Source organism: Schistocerca serialis, chromosome 6 (assembly GCF_023864345.2).
Source record: "Schistocerca serialis cubense isolate TAMUIC-IGC-003099 chromosome 6, iqSchSeri2.2, whole genome shotgun sequence".
Classification (NCBI taxonomy): domain Eukaryota; kingdom Metazoa; phylum Arthropoda; class Insecta; order Orthoptera; family Acrididae; genus Schistocerca; species Schistocerca serialis.
Window position 1 is genome coordinate 208,195,183 of NC_064643.1, and position 20,346 is coordinate 208,215,528.

The following is a 20,346-nucleotide window of genomic DNA, read 5'->3' on the forward strand; positions in this document are numbered from 1 at the left end:
CTTCCATAAAATTCCAACTTGGCCCTATCGAATTTTCATCTGTTTCTGAGACTTAAATAACAGATTTGAGGACATCACTTTGATAGTTATGAAGTGCTGCAAGCAGAGGTGAGGCTGTGGCTGCATCAACACAGACTAACATTCTACAGTAACAGTGTCGACAAACTGATCTCTCATTCGGAGAAATGTGTTCATCTCCAGTGTGACTATGTTGAGAAATAAATATATTGAAAGGAGGAATAAAGCTTTAGAATGTTAGTAGAGCTTGTTTATTTAAAAAGCTTTGAGAGTTTTCACATAAAAAATTTGGGGGCATAACTTTTCAGCATGCTCTCGTACATCCTCACACACAATTACTTTTCCTTTTAGAGGAAAGCATGTACATAAATCTGTGGCACAGGCATGGACACACCCACACAGCTCCCTCCTATACATATTTTTTTATGGGCCATCTAGAGGAAACATGCATAACCTCTCAAAACCTAAACCTCATCTGGTTCAGGTTCACTCCCATCTGCACAGTTCAGAAAAGCTGGTGGTGGAGGGAAGGAACCAGGCGGCTTGGATGGTGAAGCTGCCATTGAAACCAAGGGTGTTAATATTCAGCTGCATGTTGTGCCACAGGGTGATTTTGCTCGTGGCCACAGTTTGACGGTGGCCGTTGATCCTGGTAGACAGCTGGTTAGTAGTCATACCAATATAAAAAACTGTACAATGATTATAGCAGAGGTGGTAAATGAAATGGCTGCTTTCACAGGTGGCCCATCCCCTGATAGTGTAGGATAAACCTGTGACAGGGCTGGAATAGGCAGTGCTGGGTGGGTGGACTGGGCAGGTTTTACACCTGGCTCTTCCACAGGGATATGGTCCTTGTGGCAAGGGGTTGGGATTGGAAGTGGCATAGGGATGGACTAGGATGTTGTTGAGGTTGCATGGGTGACAGAACACCACTTTAGCATGGATGCGAAGTATCATGGGTAGGATGAACCTCATTTCAGACATGATAATAGATAATCAAAGTAAAGGAAATGGGAATGATTCAGAAATACACAAAATAGCTGCTGATGGTTGCGAGAGGAGCTGGGTAAGTGATAAGATACATAAAGACGCCTAAAAAATAGTTAAAGGCATGCAGAAATATGTACAGACACACAAAAATATGCACAGTTACGTGGAAGTACACACAAATATGTAAAAATATGCAAAATACGTGAACCACATGAAACCATGTAAAAATATGGACAAATACGTTAAAAACATACAGAAATGTGGGTGAAAATGAATGAGAGGTGTGTGTGTGTGTGTGTGTGTGTGTGTGTGTGTGTGTGTGTGTGTGTGTGTGTGTGCGCGCGCGCATGTTGTGACAAAAAGCATTAGGATGAAGGATGAAGTGGGATCAATATGAAAAATACAATTATTAATATCAGAGGAAAGAAAATGGGGCATTAGATGCTGCATCAACAATCCACATGGTCACGAGGTCTGTGTTGTGTGCAGATGAATGCTGATACAGTGTTGCTCGAAAGTAGATGCAGTTTGTAAGGTGGTGAATAAATGCAGGAAAGAAGGGAACGAACAAAACCTGAGAAGAGTTATGCTGTAGAGAAGAGTTACAAAGAAAACATCACAAGGTTGTAGGATGGAGAAAAGCCGTTTGGCAAAAATCAACAGTGGAAAATCCAGGTAGAAATATCAACAATATAGGAAAAGATAGATTGCTACTTACCACAAAGAATACACGTCAAGTTCCAGACAGGCACAATTAAAAGACACTTACACTAAGCTTTCAGCCACAGCCTTCATCAGTAAGACACACACAAAGCAAGCACACCACACACACACACACACACACACACACACACACACACACAGGGGCTGTGTACAGATTGGGGATGTGTACAGGCACTGATGACGGTGCAGTTAAGCACCCCACAAACCCATCATCATCATCATCATCATCATCATGCACACACAACTGCCAATTCCAGCAAAGGCCTCACCTTTAGCCCTACACTGAAACTTAAACATGCTGGACTTGTCAAAGACCTGCTCTCCTTCTCCTGATGCCTGCAGTGGAAGCCCTTCTTCGCTGCCAATCCCTCCAACCAAAACTACCCTAATTCCGAAACTACACCTTACCTCTTCCAGTTCATACCACTATCCAACTGTGATCATCTCCCCCCCCCCCCCCCCCCTCCACCCAACCAACCACTAGTCACCTTCCAGGAATTCCTTGCCTCCAACTTAGCCTCACCATCCTTCCCCAGGTCCCTTCCACAGAACACCAACGTTTCAGTAGAAGAAAAACATCCATACACAACCTCACAACAAATCCTGACATAATCATCCTAACTGCAGAGAAAGTTTCCACCACTGTTGCTATGAACCACAGTGACAACCTGGCAGGAGGACTCTGCCAGTCACCTGACACCTCCATCTATAAATTTTTAAAGCCTTTGGCCCTTCCCAGAACATCTACCTAGGACAAATTTCCCTCCCTACCTCTAGGACAACCCCAAAATTCACAAACCCAACAACCCTGGATTCCCCATGGTGGCTGGTTGTTGTGCCCAAACTGAAAGAATTTTAGAGCTCACTGACCAACATCTCCAACCAGTCGCCCATAATCCAGTCTCCCACACCAAAGACACCAACCACTTCCTTCAGCAACTCTCCACCATCCCCACCCCTTTACTTCCTGGATCCCTACTCATCACTGTTGATGCCACCTCCCTATACACCAACATCCCTCATGCTTATGGTCTTACCGCTATTGAATACTACGTTTCCCATCGTTCTTCAGACTCCAAACCCACTACCTCATTCCTCATACACGTTTCTAACTTTATCCTAAACCACAATTATTTCTCATTTGAAAGGAAGATATACAAATAAGTCCGTGGCACAGCCATGGGCACCCACATGGCACTGTCCTATGCCAACCTTTTTATGGGCCTTATAGAGGAGACCTTCCTAGCCTCCCAAAACATCAAACACTAGCCTGGTTCAGGTTCACTGATGATATCTTCATGATCTGGACATCCTATCTTCATTCCTTCACACCCTCAACACCTCTCCCATCCGCTTTATGCAGTTCTCCTCAACCAAGCATGACACCATTGTAGATGTTGACCTCCATCCACACCTCTGGCACTAAACAAAGAAAGGTGCGAGGTCATCCACATGGGTACTAAAGGAAATTCGATAAATTTTGGGTATACGATAAATCACACAAATCTAAGGTCTGTCAATTCGACTAAATACCTAGGAATTACAATTACGAGCAACTTAATTGGGAAGACCACATAGATAGTATTGTGGGGAAGTCATAACAAAGACTGTGGTTTGTGGGCAGAACACGTAGATGATGGGACAAACTCACTAAAGAGACAGCCCACATTACACTTGTCCATCCTCTGCTGGAATATTGCTACCAGGTAGGATTGACGGAGGACATAGAAAAAGTGCAAAGGGGGGCAGCTTGTTTCGTGTTATCGTGCAATAGGGGTGAGAGTGTCACTGATAAGATACGCGAGTTGGGGAGGCAGTCACTGAAACAAAAACGGTTTTCTTTGCGGCGAGATCTATTTACGAAATTTCAATCATCAACTTTCTCTTCCGAATACGAAAATATTTTGTTGATATCCACCTACACAGGGCGAGGTGATCATCATAATAAAATAAAGAAATCAGAGCTTGAACGGAAAGATTTAATCCTGTGCTGGGCTCTTAAGTGTGAACTGCAAAGTAACCATGTAGATGTACCCATTAAACCCACCAACCACCAACGGTACCTGCATTTTGACAGCTGTCATCTCTTTCACACCAAAACATCCCTACCATACAGTCTGGCCACCCGCTGGTGGCATGTCTGCAGTGACAAAAACTCCCTAGCTCAGTATGCTGAGGCTCTCACCAAGGCCTTCACAGCGGGCATTATCCTCCAGATCTAGTCTGCAAACACATCTCCCGTACCATTTCCCCTCACTCCCCCAATCCTTCCACCATCCTGAAGAACCAGCCACAAAGGAGTGTCCCCTTCATCGCCCAGTATGAACCAGGACTGGAACAACTGAACTACATCCTTTGCCATGGCTCTGATTTCCTATCATAATGCTCTGAAATGAGGTACATCCTACCAGAGATACTTCCCGCCCCTCCTAAAGTGGTGTTCCATTGCCCACCCATCCTCCACAACATCCTAGTCCATCCCTATGCCACTCCCAATCCCAACCCCTTCCCACAAGGATCATATCCCTGTGGAAGAGCCAGGAGCCCTGCCCGATCTACCCACTCAGCACTTCCTATTCCAGCCCTGTCACAGTTTTATCCTACCCCAACACAGGCCGGGCCAACTGTGAAAGCAGCCATGTCATTTACCAGCTCTGCTGCAACCATTGCACAGCTTTTTATATTGGTATGACTGTCCACCAGGATGAACGGCCACTGTCAAATTGTTGCCAACAGCAAAATCACCCTGTGGCACGACATCCAGCTGAATATTAACACACTTGATTTCAATGGCAGCTTCACCACCTGATCCATCTGGATCCTTCCCTCCAAAACCAGCTTTTCTGAACTGCGCAGATGGGAGCCATCCTTGCAACATTTTGCCAGCTCCTGCAATTATCCCTGTCTCAACCGATGGTAACATACTGCCTCACACCCTCCACCCAACAGTTTCCACTCCCTCTGTCCATCATCCCCTCCCCATTCTCATGCATCTCCCTGTTTATTTGGAGCCCTATGCCAATGCATCTGCCCGTCTTTCCCCACTCCTCTCCATTTTTGCTCCTTCTTTCCCCACGACCTCCCGATGCTGCACCTGTTGGCAGTCTAGTCCCTACACACTCCACCTGACAGAGTTCATCTATCTCTCCATCTATACACTACTATCCCTTCCGCTTTGTCACCTCCTCAAGATTGCTGCTTGCATCCCACATGATGTTGCATTCTGGTCTGAGATGCTGGAGTTGGCAGTCGTGTGTGTGTGATATGTGCTTGCTTGTCAATGTGAATGATGTGTGTCTCTCTTTTACTGATGAAGGCTGTGGCCGAAAGCTTTATTTAAATGTCTTTTAATTGTGCCAGTCTGTAACCTGATGTGTGTTGTTTTTTTTTTTTTGTAAGAAGCAATCTGTATTTTCCTACATTATTAAAGTGGTATCACAAAGATCCCTTCAATCAAAATGTTCTTGCAAACAGACAGTAAGCCCTCTTGATTGCTGAATGAAGCAGATCTTCAAGATATTCAAAACCGGGTACACAAATTGTGTCATCAAGTATTTAAACACCAAATGAAGGTAGCTAATGCATTATGGAGGAGGCTCATATAGATCTGCACCCGACTTGTTTTTCTGCCTTTTGCATGGCTTTCAAAACTGGTACAAACACACAAATAAGACTGCAATCTCCCAGATTTTTAGAGGTGTAAACATGTTTTTTTCACGAGGCAAGCAACTTTTATAAACATGACATTAATATCAATGCTAGTCTATAACTAAAGAAGATTCAAAATAATTACTGCCAGTACTGTTATCATGTTATTTCATTTCTTAATGAACTAGCTCAGTCTGCACCACGGATGATGCTGACCTCATATTTTAAAACTAGCAATAAAATGTAAAATCTTTTGTATGACGTTCAGAGTGTTCTGAACTTGAAAATTATTATTTGTATAAAAATATAAGAAATCTAAGGTTAACACTACAACATAAAGCATTTATTAGGTAACAATAAGTAATATTCTATGGAGAAAAAGCAAACGTGTGTGATGATAGAAGTTCAATGAAAAAAAAAAAAAAAAATTAGAAAAAAAGAAAGAAACAAAAAATGAACTCCTATTGGTTTACAATACACTTTACATTTGTTTCCTGAAATTTAAAAGTAACACCTATAGGAAATAGTTACTGATAATCTCGATTTTTAAAAACTTTGTGTGGTATTGTGCCACTCTCTGACAGCTGCAGGTTGAAATCAGAAAAAAAAGACACAACCACATAAACACACTATCCTACAAGAACTTCATAATGTACCTATGACTCTGCTAGGACCTTTAAGAGCAACTGCCTTCTGAGATTAGTTATTTTCTTGGTGACATTCAATTTGGAACTGAAAAACTTGATAACAGGCTGTTTTAAAATGGCCACAGGTGAGTACAGTAAACAAAATGGTGCTCAGCACCATGATAAACATATGAATGTGGGTGGTTACTAAGTGGTAGTTTCATTTGTCCTGCTAAATTTGGCATATATTACAACAAATTCTCCTGCTAAAATTGGCCAGTATTACAGAAAATTCTCACTATCTTTGTATTTTTTAACAAAATATCATTTCTTTCTTGGTAACTTGTTTCATTATTAAAAAATTAATGAAAAAGTTATGATGGTAAAATGCTGATGAAAATTGTTTGCATACATACCTGACCAAAGAAGGCTACTCTATAGTAACGACCCAACAGACGCTTTCCAGATCGTGTTACTTCTACAATTTTGTTATATGCTTGCATTAAGTTTTGATAGCAGTGAGCCAGCATTTCATAATTGCGTTTTGCTTCATATATTGGTATAATCAGCCTATACAGATCACCCAGGAGTTCAAAGCGTTCAGCTTTCACTAGTAAGTCAGCACATCTCTCCAACTGTTCTAACAAACTAATTTCAGAATACTGGATGTCTTGGACACCTGTAAAATAAAATACGTTTTGTATACCACACCATTTCATAAACCACAACTAAGTCATTATGATCACAAAAATGTAATTGTGCAAACAAGACTAATAATAGAAATGTTTTAGATATACGAGGGTCAGTCAAAAAGTAATGCCTCCTATTTTTTTTTCTACGTTTAATTGTCAGGAAATTTAAATGCAATTACATAGGTTGAAAACCACAACATTGAGGATCATTTTGTCATTTTTCAATGTAATCTCCGCCCATCTCTACAGTTTTGGTCCATCTTTGAACAAGGGCATGTATCCCAGCACGGTAAAAATCACAGCTCTGCTTCCTAAGCCATTGACGCACGGATGTTTTGACGGCCTCCTCATCTTCAAAATGAATCCCACGATGAGCTTCTTTTAGTGGCCCGAACAGATGGAAGTCTGATGGTGCCAGGTCAGGGCTGTATGGGGGATGAGGCAAAACTTCCCATCCAATTTTGACAATCTCGTCAGAGGTGTGACGACTGGTGTGTGGTCTTGCATTGTCATGCAAAAGAAGAACATCTGTCATTGATTTTGTTGGGCGAACTCGCTGAAGACGTGCTTTAAGTTTGTTGAGGGTTGTGACGTATTGAACAGAATTTATTGTGCATCCCTGCTCCAAAAAATCAACCAGAATCACACCCTCTGTATCCCAGAAAACTGTTGCCATAACTTTCCCTGCCGATCGCACAGTTTTGAATTTTTTCTTCCTCGGCGAGCTTGTGTGACGCCACTCCATTGACTGCCTCTTTGATTCGGGTTCAAAAAAATGCACCCATGTTTCGTCCCCGGTCACAATTTTTTTCAGAAACTCATCTCCCTCCAAACGGAAGTGCTGCAAGTGTTGGGAGGCTATTGTTTTCCTTGCCTCTTTATTCTGATCGGTTAACATTCTTGGAACCCACCGTGCACAAACTTTTGAGTACCCCAATTGTTTAATAATCGTGATCACACTGCCTTTACTAAGAGAAATAATGCGACACACTTCATCTGCAGTCACCCGACGGTCACCACGAATGATGTCATCAACTTGCTGAATGTTGTGTGGAGTCACTGCACTCACCGGCCTGCCGCTCCGCTTTTCGTCAGTCAACGGTGTTTGCCCTTCGGCTTCCTTACAACGACGAACCCATCGTCTAACAGTGCTGACATCCACTGTCACAACACCATACACCTTCTTAAGTCTTTCACGAATGCGTATGGGCGTTTCACCTTCTGCATTCAAGAATTCAATCACACAACGCTGTCTCAAACGAACATCGATGTCGGCCATCTTACAAACTTCTGCTGTGCTGCCACCTGTTGACACAGAAAGTTACTACTGCAGTGGATTGCAGAAGAAGGTTTGAGGAATGGCGCCAAATTCAAATTTTTCACTTAACTTAATTTCTTTAAGTAGAAAAAAAATGGGAGGCATTACTTTTTGACCGACCCTCGTACTATTTATCTGATTTCTTGGCACAATTTATTGGGTGAACCAGAATCCCACTGACATACTTTCATAGTTTGTTCAGGGGTGCTTTCTGAATACTTTGGTGTAAGGGGTTCATGGTCTCCATAAGCTTATAATGTAATCATGATTTATTTGGTTTGTTACCTTCTTTCTGAGAAAATGCCTTTACAATGGCGAATAAGCCTGTAATACACAATAACTAAAACATACAGCACACAACACACAGTAATGCAACAACCATCTAATGAAACATATAACTTCTATCACAGTATGTTCAATCTGTTTTGCCTGTGTACAGTTCTAGTACAGTGTGCCCGCACATGAAGTTCATATGGGCTGACTCCTCATGTCAGAAGTTTGAACATGTTGGAGAAGATAGAAAATTTGTAAAGGAAGTATCAAAGGCACAATCGAGATATAGTGGGGATCAATAAAGTGAAGCTGAAAAAAGATAAAGAATTCTGGTCAGAAGAATACACGGCAACATAAATAGCAGCATAAAATGAAATAACATGAGTACTATTTTTCTGAATGGAGACTCCATCAGGAGCTGCATGCACCATGACCACCAAACCACATCACACCATGCAATTGGGCAAGTTGATTTTGTACCTTCAGTCTGACAAGTATTCTTCATCAACATGTGCAGGTATTACAATCTTACTGCTTGTATTTATGAGTCCACAGGGCTTCAATACTAGCACTGACGATAGTCAAACTATGATTGAAATCGATTTAAAACAAAAATAAAGATGTCTATTTCAAAGGCCAATGCTGAACCTCCTTTTGTTATTAATAATGTGTAGTTTTTGGTGTGAATAGGAAGGCAGAGAATGCGTTACTTCAAACAATACAGTGAAAGGAATTGATAATAGACCAATAACAACAATTGTTCAGGTATATATGCCAGAGCAGAAAATGAAGAGATAAGATGAAGTATATGGGGCTACTGAACACGTAACTCAGTGCATAAAGGGAGATAATAATGTAATGGAAGCTTGAATGCAGTAGTAGGGGAAGGAATAGAAGATGTGTTATGGGAAAAATATGGGCTTGGTAGTAGGAATGAGAGAGGAAAAAGGTTAATTGAGTTCTGCAATATACTTCAGATGGCAGTAGCAAACACACTGTTAAAAAATCACAAGAAGAGGAGGAGGAGGAGATATACTTGGAAGAGGACTGGAGACAGGGGAAGATACCAGCTGGATTACATCATATTCATACAGAGATTCTGAAATCCAATATTGGATTATAGGGCAAAGCCAGGTGTAGATAAGGACTCAGATTCTCAATTTAGTAATGATAAAGAGCAGACTGAAGTATAAAAGAATCATCCAGATGAATCAAAATGGAAAAAGTGGGATACTGAAGAATGATGAGATGCATTTGCAATTATCTAAGGTCACTGATAATGAGACAATGAATACCATATTAGGCAGTTCCGTTGAGAAGGAACTGAGATTACTAAAAAGAGAAATCACAGAACTTAGACAGACAAACAAATGTACAAGGAAATAATTGCAAAGAAATCTTGAGTGATGGTAAATATATACTGGTGTCCAAAATAAATCAACAAACAGAAATTTTGCATGATTGTGTTTATTTTGCCACAAAACAATATAAATCATAAAGTAGAAACAATAAAAAGAACACAGAATGTAAACAACTGCAAATGCATAATGGTACACAAAAATGTTCTTCATTTTTCCAACTTAACGGATTTGCACACACATTCCGACAACTGGGTAACGTGCTCAGTATGGTGTGTGATCACCTCTGGAAGCACCGCAGGGCTGACAATGACGGGTCATGCTGTGAATGATATCATCAGTCTCAGGTTGAGGCATAACATCCATTCTTCGCCGGCCATGGTGGCCGTGCAATTCTAGGCGATTCAGTCCAGAACCGCGCGACTGCTACAGTCGCAGGTTCGAATCCTGCCTCGGGCATGGATGTGTGTGATGTCCTTAGGTTAGTTAGGTTTAAGTAGTTCTAAGTTCTAGGGAACTGATGACCTCTGATGTTAAGTCCCACAGTGCTCAGAGCCATTTGACCCATTTTGAACCCATTCTTCCTGCAGAGCTGCTCACAGTCTTGAAGAGTGATTGGTGGATGCAGATGTGATGCAAGCCATCTCCCTAGTGCATCCCAGACTTGTTCTATGTGTTGGAAATCGAGCAGGTCACACCATGCATGCAATATCTTCTATTTCCAAGAAAAAAAACCAGCCACCCACGATCTATGAGGTTGGGCTTTATCGTGCACCAATACGAAGTATGGCCCACAGCACTTCGCAACAACTGCGAATGAGGTCCCAACATCTCACAGCAGTTAAACCCCGTCAATTCACCCATGAAGAGAAGTTGGAATGGTAAACATAGGGTTGGAGAGGAAACCGGTGGAGTGCGGGGAGTGAAGTAGTGAGCAGGCAGCAAATTACATAATGTTGCCAGATGTGGGAATCTAGACTGCATAATTTGGCTTTTTAGGAACATCTACCACATTTATACTGCAATCTACTTGAATCCATTCGATGTTGGAATTATACTGACTTTAAAATTGGAAAAATACTCAACGATAGTATTCATTTCTTCAGGAGATTGTACAAGTCTAGATAGGGGCCAGCTGTGAACTTCCACGTTTCGTGCTGCAATGCTATCAATGCTCACCATGCCATAAGACAGGAACAAAAGGGTGTGGTTGGGGGTTAGGCTGCTGCTTCTACACAGCCAACCAGAGAGTGGCCGCCAAACAATATGCTCGGAAGTAAGAGACATTTTAACATTCCCACGTCAATGTAGATGCAAAATCTGACACGTATCTGGATAAAAACAGCTGTGTTCTCAGGTTCCAGGTAACCACAATCTCAGAAATCACAACGCATTCGGAAGAAACACCCAAATATTTGTGACAAAGAAAATATAAATTTCACAACTGTGCTATCGGGATGATGATGATTAAAAATAGTGAGACCACAGACAACAGGGTTAGTAAGTGAAAAATGTAGATAGAAAGTGGTCGACAAATTTATGTAATTTCTTTTCATTTATTTTATGTCTCTTTGCATTATCAAAGCTTAGACTATCAATAAATGGCATAAATTTAGAATAGATATAATGTTAAGTTTGTAGGCACATAGGTCATCTTATACTCAGGTAAATACAGTACTTCTCCCTACTTACTGCAGCTGCAGTGAAATTGTAATCATTTTCCAAGCATGTAGAACACTTCATCCAATGTTATGTTTGCTGCATGCTGTGTTCATGTTGTTGTGGTTTTAATGGCAAGAATTTTATTATTTTGGCTCTCCCAATCCCCTGCCCCAATTCGCCCATAAATTTATTTCTGTACTGCAACCCAATTTTAAGAAAGATGGCATAAAGAAAGAATATGATTCTTGAGTTTCTCCCGGCGTATTTGATAATCAAAATACCCATGGCTGTACTGCCGGTCTACAGTGTCCAACGGGCACAATATTTCGGCGATCATACATGACGCCATCACCAGGTGAACTGACGGACTGAGCTCCTGTGAACATGCCGGCATGGAGATCCGTACGCTATGGCTGCTCAGAGGGAACTGGGTTTGGTTGTGGTGGCGGCCGATTTAAATACCCTCCGCCCGCGGCGCGCTCCCTCCACCGTTCGCGCCCTGCGCCTCGGTCGCGCGGTGGAACAGATTGCGACAGCGTCTGAGATGACGTCGGTGTGATGGCTCTGTCTGCCGTGGCCATCACAACTATACATTTGCTCAATTTACTCTTGATTAACCCAATTGCTGGTTCCCAAGCCTTGCTAAGATTATAGCCACAGTCACTGTTTATGAGGTCATCATTGGTGTGAATTTCGATGGCCTCTCTAAAAATGCTGTCCCAGTATCTCGACGTCTGTACCAGAATCCTCGTGCGTTCATACTCCATAGCATGATTTTCTGACAAACAATGTTCAGTGACCACCGACTTGCTCAGATACATCAGTCGAGTGTGCCTCTGGTGTTCACAGCATCAATCCTCGATGGTACGCATCGTCTGACCAATATACGACTTTCCACATTTACACTGAATCTGGTACACGCCGGCCTTCCTCAAACCGAGGTCATCTTTGGCGCTCCCCGCCAGTGCACGAGTTTTATTTGGAGGACGAAACACAGTTCCGACCCGGTGTTTCTTCAAAATGCGGGCGATTTTCCCTCAGAGTGCGCCTGTATATGGAATAAACGCAGTGCCTACCTCCTCCCTCGTGATTTCATCCATCTCCACAGGTTGTGCTGTAGTGGTTTGGCGGAGAGCACGTTGAATCTGCCACTCTGAGTACCCATTTTTTTCGAAATACAGTTCGCAGATGTTCCAATTCCTGGGGTACACTCTCTGCGTCAGAGATAGTGCGCGCCCTATGTACTAGAGTTTTAACTACCCCGTTCCTCTGTGAAGGGTGGTAGCAGCTGTCTGCGTGCAAATACAGATCAATGTGCGTTGTCTTCCGATACACCCCATGACCTAGGGTGCCGTCAGCCCTTCTCTTGACCAAGACGTCAAGGAAAGGCAATTTACCCTTCGCTTCAGTCTCCATAGTGAATTTGATGTTGGGGTCTATGGAGTTTAGATGTGTAAGGAAGTCAAGGAGTTTATCCATATCATGTGGCCAGATGATGAACGTGTCGTCCACGTAACGGAAAAAGCAAGTAGGTTTGCTGACAATGGCGCGTAATGGCACCCCCTCTTTGTGAACCTTTGGGAGTCCATATAGTCTAGGCGGTACCGGACCCGGGGGTAACAATTTCTTAGCGTCACCCTCCGGTAAATCTGCGTCCTTGAGAAGCGACCTCGTCTTGTTCTCCAACTTCTTTGTAGGGTCAACGCTGATCTTCCGGTAGGAATTGTCATTTAGCAGGCTCTGCATCTTATCAGTGTAGTCCTTATGGGAGACAACAACTGTAGCATTGCCTTTGTCAGCCGGTAAGACAACATTTTCAGTGCGCTCCCTCAGATCATGAATGGCCGCCCTCTCGTTACTGGTGATATTTGACTTCATCGGTTTGGATTTCGTCAACACACGACAAGTTTCACGACGTATTTCCTCAGCTGATTCAGGCGGAAGCCGAGCTGCAACCTGTTCAACAGCACTAACAATTTCTGCGACCGGAGTGAACTTGGGGGTGGGGGGGAAATTGAGACCTTTCTGCAAAACCGAGACCGCATCGTCACTCAACACCATGCCACTCAAATTGATGACAGTCTTGCACGGAAAATGGGTACTCAGAATGGCGGATTCAACGTGCTCTCCGCCCAACCACTACAGCACAACCTGTGGAGATGGATGAAATCACGAGAGAGGAGGTAGGCACTGTGTTTATTTCATATACAGGCGCACTCTGGGGGAAAATCGCCCTCATTTTGAAGAAACGCGGGTCGGAACTGTGTTTTGTCCTCCGAATAAAACTCGTGCACTGGTGGGGAGCGCCAAGGATGACCTCGGTTTGAGGAAGGCCGGCATGTACCAGATTCCGTGTCGATGTGGCAAGTCGTATATTGGTCAGACGATGCATACCGTCGAGGATCAATGCCATGAACACCAGAGGCACACTCGACTGATGTATCCAAGCAAGTCGGCGGTCGCTGAACATTGTTTGTCGGAAAATCATGCTATGGAGTATGAATGCACGAGGATTCTGGTACAGACGTCGAGATACTGGGACAGTGTTGTTAGAGAGGCCATCAAAATTCGCACCAATGACGACCTCATAAACAGCGACTGTGGCTATAATCTTAGCAAGGCTTGGGAACCAGCGATTGGGTTAATCAAGAGTAAATCGAGCAAACGTATAGTTGTGACGACTATGGCGGACAGAGCCATCACACCGACGTCATCTCAGACGCCGTCACAATCTGTTCCACCGCGCGACCGTGGTGCAGGGCACGGACAGTGGAGGGAGCGCGCTGCGGGTATTTAAATCGGCCCCCGCCGCGACCGAACCCAGTTCCCTCTGAGCAGCCATAGTGTACGGATCTCCGTGCCGGCACGTTCACAGGAGCTCAGTCCGTCAGTTCACCTGATGATGGCGACATGTATGATCGCCGAAATATTGTGTCCGTTGGACACTGTAGACCGGCAGTACACCCGTGGATATTTTGATTAAAGAAAGAATAGTTTTCTGCTCTTCCGTAATTGAGATCTTTAGCGAAAGGGCACAAGCTCGGAATGGAAAAACATAGTGAAGAAAACTGGATATGAGCTTACAGAAGAAACATTCCCGGTAATCATTTTAATGAAACCAAATAAAAACTACATCTGGCCAGCTGGATAGGACATTCCATTTGATTATGTTTCCAGAGGACATTTAATACTATTATCTCCTCTACAAAGAAGAGACCACAAGTTCTCAGCAAGCTATTACAAAACCTTCAAAATCACAATCATTACAATTTACTTAAAATGGCTACTCAGCTACAGTGCACTAACAGTGTACCATGACACTTCCATTACGCACTTTTGTTGGCAGTTTATTATTGTTATTCATATCCCATCAGATGTTAGTATAAGGTAGCCAACGAGCATCGCTCAATCTTATAATCCTGCTTGTCAAAAATATTTCGCTGTTTTTTCTGAATGTATCAAGGTCTCAAAAGATGTGGTTAGATTGGGACCTAACAGCACATTTTAAATTGCTGTGAGTGAAACAAGAAGCAATGAAATTTATAGTCCTGCTTGCCACAAATAATTGGCCATTGTTTCCAAATATGTCACAATTTTTGAGCGTGGTTTGTGTGGGATCAAACAGCACACAAGCAGCACTGAAATTTATAGTCTTTGTTCCCACATTTTATTTTTATTTATTTATTTCCAGAATATGTGATGATTTCTAAAGAGGTAGTAAGGTTGGGACCTAATAATTCAACTTAAACTGCTATGAAGATCACTTCCTTTGAAAATTATAGAAAATCTGTGAATGTGCAATGTGACTGGTAACCTGTATCTGACTTTGGATTCATCATGTTCACTTCCCATCATTCATTGTACAAACTGTTACCAACAATATGCAATGGAAAAACCATGGTACACACTAAGTGCACTTTTAGCAACTATTCAAACTGTGTCTAATAAACGTGAATGGTGTTGCTTGTGTGTTATTTGCTATATTATCTCAATGTTGTGGCCCTTACATTTAAAAAAAATTGAAGTTCCAAAGCTAAGGTAGAAAGTTTGTGAGTTTTTCTACTATTCAGTGTTTTCCCTGCACAAGGATGGTCATACATGCTCACTTGTAGCCCACCCAGGATTTTTCCTTATCATGAGAACGATAGTAGACAGAGAAAGTTATGTTGAAGAAAAAAACAAAGCCAAACAGTTAATTGCAGCATCCAAGAAGAAATCTCGGGAAGACTTTGGAAACAGGTTGGAGACTTTGGGTCAAGCTGCTGGAAAACCATTCTGGAGTGTAATTAGCAGTCTTCGAAAGGGAGGTAAGAAGGAAATGACAAGTATTTTGGACAGGTCAGGAAAACCGCTGGTGAATCCTGTGGATTCCTTGGGCAGATGGAGTTGCTCAATGTAGGTGAAAATATGATCAGTAATGTTTCAGATTTCGAGGTACAATGGGATAGGAATGATGATGGAAATAGGATCACATTTGAGGAAGTGGAGAAAATGGTCAATAGGTTGCAGTGCAATAAAGCAGCTGGGGTGGATGAAATTAAGTTGGAACTCATCAAATACAGTGGAATGTCAGGTCTTAAATGGCTACAGAGGATAACTGAAATGGCCTGGGAGTCGGGACAGGTGCCATCAGATTGGACAAAAGCAGTAATCACACCAATCTTTAAACATGGAAACAGAAAAGATTGTAACAACTACAGAGGTATCTCTTTAATCAGCGTTGTGGGTAAAATCTTCTGAGGTATTGTTGAAAGGAAAGTGCGAGTATTAGTTGAGGACCAATTGGATGAAAATCAGTGTAGGTTAAGGCCTCTTAGAGGTTGTCAGGACCAGATCTTTAGCTTACGGCAAATAATGGAGAAGTGTTATGAGTGGAACAGAGAATTGTATCTATGCTTTATAGATCTAGAAAAGGCATATGACCGGGTTCCTAGGAGGAAGTTATTGTCTGTTCTACAAGATTATGGAATAGGAGGCAAACTTTTGCAAGCAATTAAAGGTCTTTACATGGATAGTCAGGCAGCAGTTAGAGTTGACGGTAAATTGAGTTCATGGTTTAGAGTAGTTTCAGGGGTAAGACAAGGCTGCAACCTGTCTCCACTGTTGTTCATATTATTTATTGATCATATGTTGAAAACAACAGACTGGCTGGGTGAGATTAAGATATGTGAACACAAAATAAGAAGTCTTGCATAAGCGGATGACTTAGTTGTGATGGCAGATTCGGTTGAAAGTTTCCAAAGTAATATTTCAGAGCTAGATCAGAAATGTAAGGACTATGGTATGAAGATTAGCATCTCAAAAACGAAAGTAATGTCAGTGGGAAAGAGATATAAACAGATTGAGTGCCAAATAGGAGGAACAAAGTTAGAACAGGTGGATGGTTTCAAGTACTTAGGATGCATATTCTCACTGGATGGCAACATAGTGAAAGAACTGGAAGCGAGGTGTAGCAAAGCTAATGCAGTGAGCGCTCAGCTACGATCTACTCTCTTCTGCAAGAAGGACGTCAGTACCAAGACTAAGTTATCTGTGCACCATTCAATCTTTCGACCAACTTTGTTTTATGGGAGCGAAAGCTGGGTGGATTCAGGTTACCTTATCAACAAGGTTGAGGTTATGGATATGAAAGTAGCTAGGATGATTGCAGATACTAGTAGATGGGAACAATGGCAGGAGGGCGTCCACAATGAGGAAACCAAAGAAAAACTGGGAATGAACTCTATAGATGCAGCAGTCAGGGCGAACAGGCTTAGATGGTGGGGTCATGTTACACGCATGGGAGACGCAAGGTTACCCAAGAGACTCATGGGTTCAGCAGTAGAGGGTAGGAGGAGTCAGGGAAGACCAAGGAGAAGGTACCTGGATTCGGTTAAGAATGATTTTGAAGTAATAGGCTCAACATCAGACGAGGCACCAATGTTAGCACTGAATAGGGGATCATGGAGGAATTTTATAAGGGGGACTATGCTCCAGACTGAATGCTGAAAGGCATAATCAGTCTTAAATGATGATGATGATGATGATGATGATGATGATATCCGTAATTTACGACAGAACTATGGGTACCCAGCTGTAACATAAACTGTACCAGCTTCTTTTATACCTTGGTTAGAAAAAGTTTTGGGTGTCTTTCTTAGATCTATTAAACACAGGACTGTTTGTAACAGGTAGACAAGTATAAATCAAAAAGCAAAGTGTAGTACATGAAATAAATTAACAAATTATCTGCCTGTATGCACAGTACTTTGAGACAGTAATAGAACATCAATTCATTTAAAAAAATATCGATCACTGATATAGGTAAAGTGCAAGAACAGGAAACAGTGATCACCCACACAAAAATAATATGTTTTCACGATGTGTTAATTCTGTTCCCTTAGAATATGCGTGAGTGTCATTAATACATAAATAACACACTGGAAAATTCTATGAAATACAAACAATGGAATGAGTAAAGATAAACAAACACACACACACACACACACACACACACACACACACACAGGTCTGGGTGACTGGTTGCAAATTTGTGTGTACAAATGTGTCTGTGTGCCAAAGATAAAAAAAAAAAAAAAATGTTGAGCTTCTATGTCCCAGATTTTGTTTATGTACCTGCACACAGTCCAATGCCTCCACTACACACATGGTGAGTGTATATTTTGTCCACTCATCCATCTCATTCATCCATCCCCTGTTAATTGATGCATGTGAGAGACTAGGTTTTGCATTTTCTAACCTACACTTCATAACAACTCACAAAAGAAATACTCATATCTAACTATTAATAGCACTGAGAACAAGGATACGTAAGAACTAAATGGACTACCTGCATCCAACTTCAGACTTCTTTCATCTTTAGCTATGTTGGATGAAATTTTTTCAAATGCCTCTGCTCCCCAGTTGTGGATGTTTTTTAATTTCAGATACTCAGCAATGAGAGCAGCAATATGCAACTGACATGATGCAGCTTCTGAATAGTTGCCTTCTTTGTCATGGTTGCGAGACATTGCTTCAAGCCACGTGTGTCTAAGCTGAGGTGTGGATGCATAAGAGTTGGCAAGACTGTGCTGTAAATCAACGAGCATCTCTGGATCTTGGTGATGTTCCCTCATTTGTGCTGTTGCCATCAGCACAGTTCGAATTCGCTTTGTAAGGTCTTTCACTTCCAGAGGGAAACCTATAAGAAATATCATTACGAAACAAACTTCAGCATTAGATATTATAGAATAAAACTCGTAATAATATAGTAATATGTGATCTTTACTTACCTGTACCCTTCATTACTTTGTCACTAGATGCATAACTGTTTATAAGAGAAAGTGATTCTTGGAAACGGGCATTGTTCAGACCCATGACATTTCCCAACATTTGCGATACAGAAATTATCACCTGAAAACAACAGAGGAAAATTTTCTGATTCAGGTTTTTACAAAACAGGAAACTCAAAAGCAATATTACAGTAACATTTTTATCTCTGAGAATAAGGAAAGGTGTTTGAGAGAATCACTCCCAATTAAACGCAGTAATGACAGTTTAAAAACATGCACTAGATGGATATATTCACCTGTCTTTCCACATTTCACTATCAAAATGTAACGGTACAACAGCTCACAACATTAACTGTGTTGCAAAATGAGCTAATTAACTGCACACTACAAAATATTTTTTTATTGACAGCAACAAGAACTTTGTTTCCAGAGGCATTTTCACAACATGTGGTGTGGCACTGGTGACCACTTGAATATTTATTGGACTGCAGTCAACTATAAAAGTTTGTACTTATAATTTTAAAAAGACTTTTTTATCTTTTTATGTTGTTAGTTTTAAAGGAATGTCTCCAAATGATCTTTGCTTTGGATTTACAGAAACAAAGAAGTTAAAAAAATGAATATGTAACTACAATAGCAATAGTTTATGCATCTATGAAATGGGATACAGTAACTTTGTTAACATCAATCTGAACTACAGAAGCAGAAAAAGAGAATGAGAAAACAAAGGCATTAAAGAAGAGGCTCTCAACTAAAATAAATATTACACACAAAATGTCTGCATTCATATTAGGAACAATGGTTTAGGACAAATGATTACATGCTACTTGCAAGAAAAATTTAGTTCCATCAACAACAAAAACATCTTACACTTTGGATACCATGTATTTGGAGAAGTTCTCTTATGCAACGTCCTTCTTCTCACTTTTTTTTTCCATCTTTTTAATACACGTGCCACTTTCCATCATAAATACTCCAAATTAAGTTTTCAATTACTTCAGAGATTACATGAACAACCACGCTAACTTACATTTCATGAATATCTGTTTACTCTCCTGTATTATACTGTTGTTTTACTTACCATTTCTTCTCTATTTCACTTCTCACAACTAGCTCATCATTACTAATGATAAAAAAAATCATCATTACTAATGATAAAAAAAGGTCAGTACACAAATCAAGGGAACTCCTCAATTAAGATCAACAAATGTAACAACAATTGTAAAAAATGCAATAGAATTAATGCAAGATTGCCATAAAAATTTTAAAAAGAAAATCTCATCTTACTGTTTCAGAACATTAGTTTTCTAAGTCAGGAACTAAGGTTAAATGAGAGAGAGTGAAAAGGAGGCAAAAGACCAAGTCCTCTTATATCTCATTATTGCTCCTTTTTTCCTCTCTAACTTGTTCCAAAAAAAATTCACATAACTGGATATTCTACACCATTTATCAAATGTTGTTATTTTAATAAATACAGCTATCGGCCATTTTTTTGTGTATTTTTGTTTATCCATATATGCATTTTAGTCTTTCACTCATCATCAATTGGCATAATACTGATACATACCCAAATCTTCAGTAGGCCTAAGTACACCATTAAAACATAAGAAAGCAAGCTGAATGCTGCTGCTGTGCTATGAAAAATGACTATACGACTGCTGTAGATTTAGATAAGTATTATGCCAACAGAAGACGGGTGAAAGCCTGAAAATATTAGCAGCTAAACAAAATTGTTCTTTTGCACAGGGCAGCTCCAGCACCCAATCT

At 41.2% G+C, this 20,346-nt stretch overlaps 1 protein-coding gene across 1 annotated transcript in view; it reads right to left on the reverse strand.

Annotated features, from left to right (window-relative positions):
- The window catches only part of LOC126483634 (dedicator of cytokinesis protein 9), a 344,753-nt gene that overhangs the window by 49,745 nt on the left and 274,662 nt on the right, over positions 1-20,346 (reverse strand). The window contains exons 29-31 of the mRNA XM_050106687.1: positions 18,580-18,700; positions 18,138-18,488; positions 6,422-6,684 (exon numbers count right to left, since the gene is read on the reverse strand). Coding sequence (XP_049962644.1) covers positions 6,422-6,684; positions 18,138-18,488; positions 18,580-18,700 — 735 coding nt within the window. The remainder of the gene's footprint in view (positions 1-6,421; positions 6,685-18,137; positions 18,489-18,579; positions 18,701-20,346) is intronic.